The sequence below is a fragment of the Megascapheus bottae genome, chromosome 13 (assembly GCF_031878675.1).
Source record: "Megascapheus bottae isolate mThoBot1 chromosome 13, mThoBot2.hap1, whole genome shotgun sequence".
NCBI lineage: Eukaryota > Metazoa > Chordata > Mammalia > Rodentia > Geomyidae > Megascapheus > Megascapheus bottae.
In genome coordinates, this window is record NC_143521.1 from 19023861 (window position 1) to 19037684 (window position 13824).

A 13824-nucleotide genomic window follows, 5' to 3' on the forward strand; every position below is an offset into this window, starting at 1 on the left:
TAAACAGGAAGTGGGGCTTGGCTCAAAGGTTAGGGTGATAGCCTTGAGCTGATGAGCTTAGGGGCAGCACCCCAGCTGAGGTCAAGCCCTGTGACCCACCAAAAAAAAAGAGAATGAATTTGCTAAGAACTTTTGCAAAAAAAAAATTAAATAAATAAAAGTGAAGATAAAATCAATTTGAAATCTAATTGAAATGTTCCATATAATAGAAAATGCTGCTGGCAGAAAGCACTAACAAAATTTATTTGTGCTTTATACTAATATTTGAATAAAATCCTACCTTATATTTGCTTTAAAAATCCAAGAAGCCAATCTGTAAAAATACCTATGGCAGCTAACATTCTTGCATACCGCAGGTTTAGAGTTTGGGGCAAAGAAAGGTAAAAGTATTACTTTAATATTATTAATAGTAAAAAAAAAATAAGAAAAATTTCTTCTGTATGCAATGTTTTTTTTGTTGTTGTTGTTTTGTTTTTGCCAGTCCTGGGCTTGAGCACTGTCCTTGGACTTTCTCAAGGCTAGCACTCTACCACTTGAGCCTCAGCACCACTTCTGGCTTTTTGCTATGTATGTGGGGTACTGAGGAATCGAACCTGGGTCCTCATGCATGCTAGGCAAGCACTCTACCACTAGGCCAAACTCCTGGCCTGTGTTATGCAATGTATTTTAAGCTGAAGACTTTAAAAACATGAGTGCCTTATCATTAGTGATTCTTTACTATAAATGTTTAGCTAAACAATGCTTGCTTTATTTGTTTGTTTGTTTATTTATTTTTGTCAGTCTTGGAGCTTGAACTGTGGGCCTGGTCACTGTCCTTGAGCTTTTCAGCTCAAGGCTATTCCCCTACCTCTGGAACCAGTGCCACTTACGGTTTTCCAGTAGTTAATTGGAGATAAGAGTCACATGGACTTCAGTCCTTGGGCTGGCTTTTACTTGGCTTTGAGTCATGATCCTCAGATCTCAGCTTCCTCTCTAGCTGGGATTACAGGTGTGAGCCACTGTGCCTGGCCAATGCTTAAATTTTTTAGGGAAATTCTTACCAAAAAGTTCTGTAGTTTAGTGTTGTTTCTTTTTATTTTGTTTTTGCCAGTCCTAGGTCTTGAACTCTGGGTCTGGGCACTGTCCCTAAGCTCATTTTGGTTCAAGACTAACATTCTACCACCTGAACCACAGCACACCACTGCATCCCCCTTCTTCTGTGTTTAATTGGAGATAAGAGTCACATGGACCTTCATGCCTGAACTGGCTTTGACCCATAATTTTCAGACCTTGGCCTCCTGAGTAGCTAGAAATATAGGCATGGACTACCAGCACCCAATTGAAGTTATTTTTTGTGATGTTGTCATTTACTATTTTTTTTAGCAAGCTCTAAGCATCAAACACAAAACACCATAGCCCAAATATAGTTGGCTATATGGTTTCTTACTCAGATTATTAGCATAAATTTTAGTTTCCAAAGCACCAATGAAATGAATGTTTAGAATAGCAAAGTTCTTCATTCTGTGTGTGTGTGTGTGTTTGTGTTTATTTATTGGGGGGGGGATCAGTCATAGAGCTTGAACTCTGAGCCTCGGCATGATTCCTGAGCTCAAGGGTAGCACTCTACCAGTTGAGCCACAGTGCCACTTTTGCTTTTCTGCTGATTAATTGGAGATAAGAATCGCATGGACTTTAGTGCCTGGGCTGGCTTTGAACCACGATTCTTAGATCTCATCCTCCTGAGTAGCTAGAATTACAGGTATAAGCCACTGACTCCTAGCCCCTAGGTTTATTTTTAAATAAGCGCTTAAATTATGTTCTTATTTGTACCCTCTTAATACTTTTTTGTTTTTTACTAAAGATCCTTATTGTTTAATAAAGCTCTTCATGTTTTTAGGAATCTCAATAAATGTTTTTAATTTTCATTGTAGGAGATGCTGAAGAAGTGTCATCTTTGTATGGAGTCAATAGTACAAGCCAAAGATAGACAGGCTGCTGAAGCAAACAAAAATGCCAGCATATTGTTAGAGGAGTTAGACTTGGAAAAGGTAATGATAATTTTTACATAAGAAAAGTTAATTTTTCCAGTGTTTTGTTGTTTGATGTTGTTTTCCACTTTTCTCTTCAAGTTTGCATTCAAATAATGAAATTATGAGTACTTTAAATTTCATTAAAAGATTTTTCTTGGGATTGAGTACACAGTGTAGCACTTGGCTTGAGTCCTGTGTTGAGATTCTCAACATCACTTTTTAAAGAGAAAAAAAGGGTGTTTTGTTTGCAGTCAACTTGATAAAACTTTACTAATCACAGTCATCTGAAACTTTAGAAAGTAATCTCTTAATCTTCAACTACATCCACATACTTTTTGAAATCCCAGACCTAATATTTTGTCAATAGGTTCCATGGTACCAGCTAGTGGAATAAAATATTTAGTGCATAGTTTGGGCATCGCTTTTTTCTTTTGTTCTTTCTTTTTTGTTGTTTTTGTTTTTATTACTGTTGTTGTTGTTGTTGTTGTTTGTTTTTGTTTTTGTTTTTGTTTTTGTTTTTTGCCAGTCCTGGGCTTGAGCTCAGGGCCTGAGCACTATCCTTGGACTTTCTCAAGGCTAGAACTCTACCACTTGAGCCTCAGCACCACTTCCAGCTTTTTCTATATATGTGGTACCAAGGAATCTAACCCGGGTCTTCGTGCTTGCTAGGCAAGCACTTTAACCACTAGGCCAATTTCCTGGCCTGTTTTTTTTTTTTTTTTTTTTTTTTTTTGCCAGTCCCGGGCTTGAGCTCAGGGCCTGAGCACTGTCCAAGACTGGAGCTCTACCACTTGAACCTCAGCACCCCTTCCGGCTTTTTCCTATTTTTGTGGTGCCGAGGCATCAAACCTGGATCTTCATGCGTGCTAGGCAAGCACTCTACCGCTAGACCAAATTCCTGGCCCTCTTTTTGTTTTTTAATGTAGCCTAGATTACCTTGGAACTTTGCGTACACACACAGAGACCCCTGTGCTGTTTCAGACTTAGTATCTTTTTGCTTAGACCTTCCAAGTGGTAGCATTATAGCATGCCAACGTGTCCAATGAGTAATTTTTTGTGTGGGGGGACCGGGGGGGGGGTCAGTTGTGGGCCTTAGACTCTGGGCCTGGGCGTTGTCCCTGAGCTCTTCAGCTCAAGGCTACTGCTTTACTATGATTCTCATATCTCGTGTCCTAAGTAGCTAGGATTACAGATGTGAGCCACTGCACCCAATTAATTGTTTTGGTTGATCTGGGGCTTCAACTACAAGTTCAAGCCCCCATGACCCACATACACAAAAAGATTAAAGTATTGGTTCTTCCTAGTGATCTACTCCAGTAACAGATGAAGAAGACGCTGGAAGATCATGAATTGGAGATCAGCCTAAACTGTACCTTTAGCTAGATGTTGATGGCTCATGCCTATAATCCTACCTACCTGGAGGCTGGAATCCCAGGATATAGTTCAAAGCCAGCCTAGGCAGGAGAAACCAAAATTGAATTTTGCTTCTGTCAGTTTTGTTGAATAAAGTCTTAGGAAAGTATAATTTGTATAGAAAGGTTTTTAGGTTTTTTTTCATGTGAATATATTTATAATAGCATAAGAAATTTTTCTAACTTGTACTGGTATATATCTTTATGAAATTTTATCAGCAAATGAAAATTGGTACCTTATGACCGGTATGATGATGTACATCTGATTTTGTAGCACTGAGAGGCTGAGCCAGGAAGATCTCAAGTTTGAGGTCAACCCAAGCTTCAAGAAACTTTCAAAAATCCACGGGTTTGGAATGCTACTCAGTGTAAAATGCTTGCCTAGCATGCACAAAGCCCCAAATTTGATCCCCAGCAAAAATAAGCAAAACACACTGGTATCTTGTTATTTTTTTCCTTCGTTTTCCCTTCCCTTCCTTCCCTCCTCCCTCCCTTTCTCCCTTCTTCCCTTCCTCCCTTCCTTTCTCCCTCCCTTCCTTTCTCCCTTCCTTCCTTCCTTCCTTCCTTCCTTCCTTCCTTCCTTCCTTCCTTCCTTCCTTCCTTCCTTCCTTCCTTCCTTCCTTCTGTGGTACATTTGAGCTGATGGCCTTGGACATCTATTTTAATTATTATGATACAGATTCTTATCCAAGTGACCCAGCTGGCATGGAACTTGGAATTCTCCTCTTTCAAATTCCTAAGTAGCTATGATTATAACTATATGACAGATACCATTTGTAGTTAACATTTTTGTTTTGTGTTTTTCATCATTGTAAACAATTTTTTATTTCATCTGTATTTAACTTCATCCTTACTGTCTCAGTCTCCTCTTGCTGGACTGTTTTGTCTTTGATTTCTCTTTAAAATTTTATTAGCATACCTATACATATAAATTACACAAAGTAATGGATTTCGTCACACATTTTCATACATAGAATAATATCCTCTATCTATTCCCCCTTGTACCCTTATTCTAGGCAAAGTCCTTTTATTTTTTTATCTTTTTAAACATTCAATTGATGTTGACATTTTAAAAATAATACCGTAGCTTGGTGGGTGTTGAACTTACTAGGCAAATGTTCTACAATTTTAACTACCTTACCCCCAGCTGTTTTTTTCCGTATGAGTCTTGGGTGAGTGTAGAACTTTTTTGTGTTTTTATTCATTGCCAACCTCTTACCAATGGCCTTTTATTGGCTGAGATGATTTCTTTTTTAATTTTTGTTAGTCTTGAGGCTTGACTCCTAGGCATTGCTTTTTTGCTCAAGAAAACTTTTACTACAGAACTACTTCCAGTTTTTTGGTGGTGAATTAGAGATAAAAGTCTCAAGCACTTTTCTGTCTGGTCTAGCTTTGAACTACAACTTTAGATCTTAGCCTCCTGAGTAGCTAGGATTATAGGCATGAGCCATTGGTACCTGGCATTCTTGTTAACTTTTTGTCAGAGTTGGCTTCAAATAACAATCCTCTGCTCTTATTCCTGTGTACATATCTGGGATTGTAGGCAGTTTTGGGGTTCTCCTAAAAAAATTTTTTTGTCTCATTAGGATGGGGTCAGTGCGATCTACATAAAACAATGAATTGAACTAAGGGACTAAAGTCATGTCATGTGCTCCTATTTCCTATATGGTAAAATAACTTGATGTGATGAGTTTTCTTCCAGTGTTATGCTTGTTTTGTTTTGTTTTATTTTATTCTTTAACAGTTAAGGGAAGAAAGCCGAAGGCTGGCTTTGGCTGCCAAAAGAGAAAAGAGAAAGGAGAAGAGACGAAAGAAAAAGGAAGAACAGAGAAGAAAACTAGAAGAAATCGAAGCCAAAAATAAGGAGAACTTTGAACTTCAGGCTGCTCAAGAAAAAGAAAAGCTTAAAGCTGAAGGTATTTTTTTTTCCCAAACAGCCAGCTAGTGTTCATAAAATATATTCTAGTCAGAATGATATTTATACTAACATATGCCATACAAAGAAATACTTTTAAGTAATTGATCTCTGTCATTGTGTTGTTTGTGTGATAGTTTTTTAACCTTTTTGTTTCATTCAGATTTGTTTTGCTATACTTTGCTGTGAGATGTGTATGTTTGAATTTACTTATGTTTTTTTTCTCCCTTTTGTTGTCTAGTTTGCATGTAAAGTGTTTAGTCACCTCTAAGGACTGGAACATGTGTTTCCTTAAAAAAGAATGTCATTCTTACATAATATATAACTTTGATTCATATCTTTTATTTCCAGATTTTTACAAAATATTTCATATAATCACTGTCATACTTTGAATAGGTCTAAGGGCTACAAATCGGTTACTTCCACTTCATTAAAAGTAAAGCTGGGCCGGGTGCAGTGGCTCACGACTATGATCCTAGCTACTCAGGAGGCTGAGATCTGAGGATCGAGGTTCAAAGCCAGCCCAGGGAACTAAGGTCCGTGAGACTCTTATCTCCAATTAATACTAGGAAAGCGGAAGTGGGGCTGTCGCTCAAGGGGTAGGGCAGTAGCCTTGAGCTGAAGAGCCCAGAGTTCAAACGCCATGACCGACCAAAAGGGAAAAAAAAATGGAAGAAGCTGGGGGGGCCAGAGTTTGGAATAGTGGTAGAGTGCTTGCCTATCATGTACAAACACCGGGGTTCAATTTCTCAGTACCCCATACATAAGAAAGCTGGAAGTGGTACTGTGGCTCAGGTGGTAGAGAACTAGCCTTCAGAAAGCCCAAAGACAATGCCCAGGCCCTGAGTTCAAGGCCCAGGATTAAAATATATATATATATATATATATATATATATGTATGTATGTATGTATATAGCTGGACAATAGTGACACACCTTTAATCCTAGCTACTGAGAAGGCTGGGATCTAAGGATCAAGGTTTGAAGGCAGGCCTGACAGAAAAGTCCATGAGACTTTCTCCAATATTATTCACAAAAGGCTAGTGGTTCTGTGGCTCAAGTGGTAGAGTGCTAGCCTTGAGCTGGAAGAGGCTCAAGGACAGCACCTAAGCCTTGAGTTCAAGCCCCAGGACTGGCAAAAAAAAAAAAAAAAAGTAACTTCAGACTAGCTCTTTTTTCTGTGCCAACCTTCCCCCTCCCCCCTCACAAAAGCTAAATATAACTTGTTAATTCAATACTGCTACTTTTCAGAAGAGCCTGAAGTCTTGACAGAGCCTCCAAGTGCCACAACCACTACCACCATAGGCATATCTGCAACCTGGACAACTTTGGCAGGTTCCCATGGTAAAAGAAATAATACTATAACTACAACCAGTTCAAAGAGGAAAAACAGGAAAAACAAAATATCTCCAGAAAACGTTCAAATTATATTTGATGATCCACTACCAATTTCATACAATCAGCCAGAGAAAGTAAATGGAGAGTCCAAGAGCAGCAGTACCAGCGAAAGTGGAGACAGTGATAACATGAGGATCTCCAGCTGCAGTGATGAAAGTAGTAATAGTAACAGCAGCCGGAAGAGTGACAATCATTCACCAGCTGTGGTCACTCCCTCTGTGACCAGCAAGAAGCAGCCATCTGTTCTTGTTACATTTCCAAAGGAAGAGAGAAAATCTGTATCTGGCAAAGCTTCAGTAAAGTTAGTTTCATTTATTTTTTTTTTTATTTTACTGTTTTTAGTATCATTAAATACTTTGTTGCTGAAAAAAAAATTGGTAAAACAAATTAACAACTATGGAGTATTCTTGTACTACAAAAGACACACTTTCAGTTGAACTGTCTTTTAGATTTTCTACTGTGTGATTTCTTTTTGGTTATTAAACTAAGCCTAAGAAAAGTATGGATTGTAGTTTAACAGGTTTTATACAGTACATCCCTGTAATTTTCCCCATTTAATAACATCTTAAAGTTCAGACTATGCTAAATAGTACAGAAATGTTAAAAATAAGATCCTCACTTATCCATGCTTATTGAAAAATAGATAATAAAATGATATTGTAATAGCTACGATTAAAAACTCAGTAAGCCACCTGGCTAATGGAACAATAATAAATTGCCTTTTTCATTTAAAAGTTCTATTTTAAATTAGTTCTATATTAATATATTTTTCCTTCCTTTTTTAAAGATTGTCAGAGACTATCAATGAAGCAACCAGCAATTCTCTTTCTACTTGCACAAAATCTGGTCCATCTCCCCTTTCTTCTCCAAATGGGAAATTAACAGTAGCAAGTCCTAAGCGTGGGCAAAAGAGGGAAGAAGGGTGGAAAGAAGTTGTAAGAAGGTAAATGAATGATTCTTTGATTTGTTTTCTTTCTTTGTTTTGATGCAGTTATTGACATTATAGGTAAAGTACATTATTCCTACTATTCCCAAAGGCGAAAATAAATTCAGTTTAAGGCTGAATAGCAACAACCTTGCTGTATTTCAAATGGAAGAAAAAATACATTATACTTAAAAATGTAAAAGATCATGTGGAAATGAGGCTGTGGTTCAAAGTAGTAGAGCTCTAGCCTTGAGCAAAAGAGCCTCTTGAGTATCTAGGTTTACAGGTGTAGACCACCAGCCCCAGCTATTTGTTCATCTGAACTACAAGTAGGTAGACCAGTTTTATGTAATAACTTTCTATTCATAGAAAAACCTTTTAGTGTGTTCTTTCATTAACCACTAACACTGATATAATCATATATCTTTTTGCAGTTATGTTTTTATTAAAGAATTTATTGACATTGATTTTTACATCATATTTCAAATAACATGTTTAACAAACAGGTGTTCAAGAAGGGAATCTCTATATTCAATCACTGGCACTTAATGTTTAGAACTTAATCAAAATTAGGCTAAGGGTTTGTATATAGATACATATTAATTTATGAAATAAAACATGTCTATAGAGTCATAGGTTTTTATGTCTATATAGTTTGTATGTTTATATTTCCATTACCATGTCCATAGCTTTGGGTGTGCAAATATTGAGTCCTTGCTCTTGTACTGTTTGGATCTGATAGCCACATATTAAGGATACCATGCGCCTTTTGTTCCTTTGGTCTTGACTTGTCTCACTGAATATGATTTGCTCTAGATTCATCCACTTCCCTGCGAATGCCATTATTTTATCTTGTCTGTTGGCTATGTAGAATTCCATTGTGTATGTGTGTGTGTGTATGTATGTGTATATATATATATATATGTACATACACATATCACATTTTCTGTATCCATTCTGCACTTATGTTTTTATTACAAGATTACTTTGTGTAACTCAAGGCTGGACTCTGCCTGTTTTTTCACCAAGTACTACAGAATTGCTCTGCCACACCTTGCTGGTAATTCTTTTTATCTTTGGAATCTTTAAACAGGTCTAAGAAAGTATCTGTTCCATCAACTGTGATATCCAGAGTAATTGGAAGAGGAGGCTGTAATATCAATGCTATTCGGGAATTCACTGGTGCACACATAGATATCGATAAGCAGAAGGACAAAACAGGAGACCGGATAATAACTATAAGGCAAACTTCCATCTCTTATGTTTCCTTCCTATTTTATTGCACTGTAGATTAAAGAAATATAGCCATTTATGGCCAGGAGTTTGGCCTAGTGATAGAGAATTTGCCTAGCATGCAGAAAGAGCTGGGTTTGATTCCTTGGTGCCACATACATTTTTTTTTTAATGCCGGAAGTGGTGTTGAGGCTCAAGTGGAAGAGCTCTAGCCTTGAGAAAGTCCAAAGGCAGTGTTCAGACACTGAAAAAGAGCTGCTTTTCTAAATGTTTAAAAAGATATGCTCTTTTTCTCCTAGTTAATATGCTCTTGTAAAATGTTTTATAAGATCTCATAAGCTGGGCACCTGTGGCTCACACCTGTAACCCTAGCTATTCAGGAGGCTGAGATCTGAGGGTTGTGTCTCAGAGCCAGCCCAAGCGCGAAAGTCCATGAGACTTGAGCCAATTAAACTAATTAGCCACCACAAAACTGAAAATGGTACTGTGGCTCAAGTGGTAGATTGCTAGCATTAAGCTGAAGAGAGGGGGGAGAGAGAGGGAGAGAGAAATAAGTATAAAATGACAAAAAATGATCTGATACAAATTTTATGTGGGAAAGGTTAAGTAATCTTCTGTGCATAAATGTTTTTCCTGAGACTTGGTAAGTTTCTAAAACACTTTCAGTACATACAGCAAATAAGCTTATCGCCCCCAATTTTAGTGCTACCTTACCATTTGAGCCCTTTAGCACATTATTTTTAAAACACTTTTAAACAATAGGTTTCTATTTTTCCTCTTGCATTATTGAGTTCTATTATTTTGGGCTTGCATTCTTAGAATGTGACTCCAGTAATAATTTTAAATCCAAAATGAAAGTTTAACGTAGCCTTCAATAGCTCACAGAATGTAGCTATGCCTAAATATTTATAAAAGGAAGATATCCTAAGAAACTTGATTGAATTATTAAACACAAGTTTCTCTGAAAACATCTCTAAATTTTTTGGCTGGCAATTGTAGTAAAAGTCATTTGTCTCTTCAGTTTCTCTTTTGGACTCATTGTCTTTTTACTGTCTGTTTTCCCTCTGCCGGAATAGTTAGGTAACCATAACATGCCCTGTTAAGAAAGAAAAGAGGCAATTTACCTTTTCTGCATAATTTCTTCTTTAGGTTTCTATAAATAATTTACTTCAAGGTCTAGCATTGTGACTTAATATTGTGGCCATTTTTTTTGCATTATATTGTGATTCCTCAGTGAATGTGCAGTTATCTTTCCAGAGGGATTTTAATGGTCATTCGACGGATAATTAACTACTAAGGCATATGTTGTTTGTTTTTGTTTTTTGTTTTTTGCAATCCTAGGGCTTGAACTCAGGGCCTGGTCACTGTCTTTGAGCTTTCCCAAGGCTAGCAATCTACCAGTTGAGCCACAGCATCACTTCTGGCTTTTTCTTTGTGTGTGGTACCACAGAATTGAACCCAGGGCTTCATGCATGCTAGGCATGCACTCTTACTACTTGGCCACACTCCTAGCCCAAGTGATGAGAAGAATTTCAAGATAAAATACTATCCTCTTACTAAATTATAAATGTTTACTCCTCTTCTTCCTCTTGCTTCTCCTCAGCTACCCCATCCCCATGCTAGAGATAGAACCCAAATCCTTATTCATGCTAGGCAAGCACTCTGCCATTTAACTATATCCCCAACTTTGATTAGATTATTTGTAGTACTGATCAATTTTATAGTAATGTTTAACTTTATGATAGCATTATAGATTACTTAAACTTTGATGTGAGTTGATTTTCCTAACCATTTTTATTTATAGTAGGAAATGTGGATGTACCAGACATTATTTGCTGTATCTTCAACTATTTCTTACTCTAAGAAAATAATGATAAAATAAATTCTTAGAAAAAAATATAGATCACCCAAGAATACAGCTCAGTGGCAGAGTACTTGATTAACATGTAAAAAACTCAATTCAAATCCTCAGCAATACAAAGAAAAGCACTGCAAAGTATAGTGTTAATTCAGAACAGTTCAGATGGCTGTCGTGTGTGTGTGTGTGCGTGTGTGCGCGCGTGTGTGCGCACGCGCGTGCGCACGCGCTACAATGTAGTTTTTATGTTACTAGCAAAAAGAAGTTCAAGATTAGTCCTAATCTTTTTGTTTTGGTCAATATGCAGAGGTGGAACAGAATCAACTAGACAGGCTACTCAGTTGATCAATGCGCTGATAAAGGATCCAGACAAAGAAATTGATGAACTCATTCCAAAGAATCGTTTGAAAAGCTCCTCAGCAAATTCCAAAATTGGGTCATCAGCACCTACCACCACTGCTGCTACCAGTTCCATAATGGGAATTAAAATGACGACTGTAGCTCTGTCATCAACATCTCAAACTGCCACTGCACTTAGTGTGCCTGCAATTTCTTCTGCATCTGCTCATAAAACCATTAAGAACCCAGTGAATAATGTGAGGCCTGGTTTTCCTGTTTCTCTTCCACTTGCATATCCTCCTCCACAGTTTGCACATGCTTTGCTTGCTGCTCAGACTTTCCAGCAAATCCGTCCACCAAGGTTGCCCATGACCCACTTCGGAGGTACTTTTCCACCAGCTCAATCCACGTGGGGTCCTTTTCCTGTCAGGCCTCTGAGCCCTGCCAGAGCTACTAACTCGCCTAAGCCTCACATGGTGCCTCGCCATAGCAATCAGAATAGCAGTGGTTCTCAGGTGAATTCCGCAGGTTCTTTAACTTCAAGTCCAACAACTACAACCAGTTCATCAGCTTCAACGGTGCCTGGTACTTCTACAAATGGCAGTCCAAGTTCACCTTCTGTCAGAAGGCAACTTTTTGTCACAGTTGTGAAGACATCCAATGCCACAACCACAACAGTCACAACCACAGCAAGCAACAATAGCACTGCACCCACAAATGCCACATATCCTATGCCTACTGCCAAAGAACACTATCCAGTATCATCCCCATCTTCCCCATCACCAACAGCTCAGCCAGGAGGGGTTTCTAGAAATAGCCCTTTGGATTGTGGATCAGCATCCCCAAATAAAGGGGCATCTTCCTCAGAACAGGAAGCAGGTAGTCCACCAGTAGTAGAAACAACGAACAATAGACCTCCAAACAGCAGCAGTTCTTCTGGGAGTTCATCAGTCCATTCTACTCCACAACAGCCTCCGGGATCTGTTTCTCAGGAGCCAAGACCACCTCTTCAGCAGTCTCAGGTTCCTTCCCCGGAAGTCAGAATGACTGTTCCTCCTTTAGCAACAACAAGTTCTGCTTCAGTGGCGGTGCCTTCTACTGCCCCAGTGACTTACCCTATGCCTCAAACACAAATGGGATGTTCACAGCCTGCTAAAATGGAAACCCCTGCTATTAGACCACCCTCACATGGCACAGCTGCCCCTCATAAGACCCCAGCTCCAGTACAAAATTCATCTGTTGCAGTCCTCAATGTCAATCACATTAAAAGACCTCACAGTGTTCCCTCTTCTGTCCAGCTACCTTCGACCTTAAGTACACAAAGTGCTTGTCAAAATTCAGTACATCCAGCAAATAAGCCTATCACTCCCAATTTTAGTGCTCCCTTACCATTTGGGCCCTTTAGCACATTATTTGAAAACAACCCTACTTCTGCTCATGCCTTCTGGGGAGGATCTGTTGTTTCATCTCAGTCAACACCAGAATCTATGCTATCAGGAAAATCTTCATATTTGCCAAATTCTGATCCTTTACATCAATCTGATACTTCCAAAGCTCCAGGTTTTAGACCACCATTACAGAGACCCGCTCCAAGTCCCTCAGGTGGGTTTCTCTTGACATTGTGTTCAAATGTTCACTTTTAGTCATTTTCTTGTGCTCATACTCTGTACATGTGGACAGAAATTTTGCTTCTGTTGTACTTGCCTTTTTTTGTTTGTAAAACAATGAGAAAAATACAGAGCTTACATCATCACTAGCCATTGAACGATTTCCATTTAAATTAACAAAAGTTAAATTTAAAAATAAAATAGTAATAGAATTAATGAAAAGAATTAATCTTCTGGGGCTGTGAGTGTGGCTTAGTGGTAAAGTGTTTGCCTAGTGAACACAGAATCCCTGGGCTCGATTTTTCAAAAACCACATACACAAAAAAAGTCAGAAGTGGTGCTGTGGCTCAAGTGGTTGGAGTGCTAACCTTAAGGACAGTGTCCAGGCCCTGAGTTCTTAGACCCCAGGACTAGCCCCCCCCCCAAAAAAAATAGTCATATTTTAAGTGCCAAATAAGTATTTGTGGCTAATGGCTACTATGTTGTAAAGCAAAGATAAATGAACATTCCCATTATGATAGAAAATTGCATTTAGAGATAATGTGTTGAGTGTAGTATTTAGTCAGGTCTGCTTTTCTTACTAGGATGACAGAATAAATAAATGAATCTGAGAACATGTTACCTACAAACCCTAAAACACTATTTAATGTTCTTTATAAAAGTTGCCAGTTTCTGATTTATGTTATTTAAGACAGAGCATTCTGAGACAAACATTTCCAGTTTTACAAAAGCTCAGTGTTTGATCTATTTCTGTAATGTGTAATACATTTCTTTTGGAAGAACCATATTGAGATGTTTATGTGTATTTCAAAAACAAAACAAACAGGGGGCGGGGAGTTTGGCCTAGTGGTAGAGTGCTTGCCTAGCATGCACGAAGACCCCGGTTCAATTCCTCGGTACCCCTCACACATAGCAAAAAGCTGGAAGTGGTGCTGAAGCTCAAGTGGTAGAGTGCTGGCCTTGAGAAAATCCAAGGACAGTGCTCAAGCCCTGAGCCCAAGCCCAGGAATGACAAAAACAAAACAAAAACAAATACCATATATATACATATAGAGTAGTTGTACAAAGGGATTTCAATCCCACAAGTCAAATTATAAGTACAACACACCTTGATCAATGTCACCCATTC

At 38.3% G+C, this 13824-nt stretch overlaps 1 protein-coding gene across 2 annotated transcripts in view; it reads left to right on the forward strand.

The window, feature by feature from the left end:
• Positions 1-13824, forward strand: part of Ankrd17 (ankyrin repeat domain 17) — a 129211-nt gene that overhangs the window by 102852 nt on the left and 12535 nt on the right. For both annotated transcript variants that reach the window (XM_090343445.1, XM_090343446.1), the window contains 6 exons: positions 1911-2027; positions 5166-5337; positions 6587-7034; positions 7521-7676; positions 8752-8901; positions 11057-12690. In XM_090343445.1, coding sequence (XP_090199571.1) covers positions 1911-2027; positions 5166-5337; positions 6587-7034; positions 7521-7676; positions 8752-8901; positions 11057-12690 — 2677 coding nt within the window. The remainder of the gene's footprint in view (positions 1-1910; positions 2028-5165; positions 5338-6586; positions 7035-7520; positions 7677-8751; positions 8902-11056; positions 12691-13824) is intronic.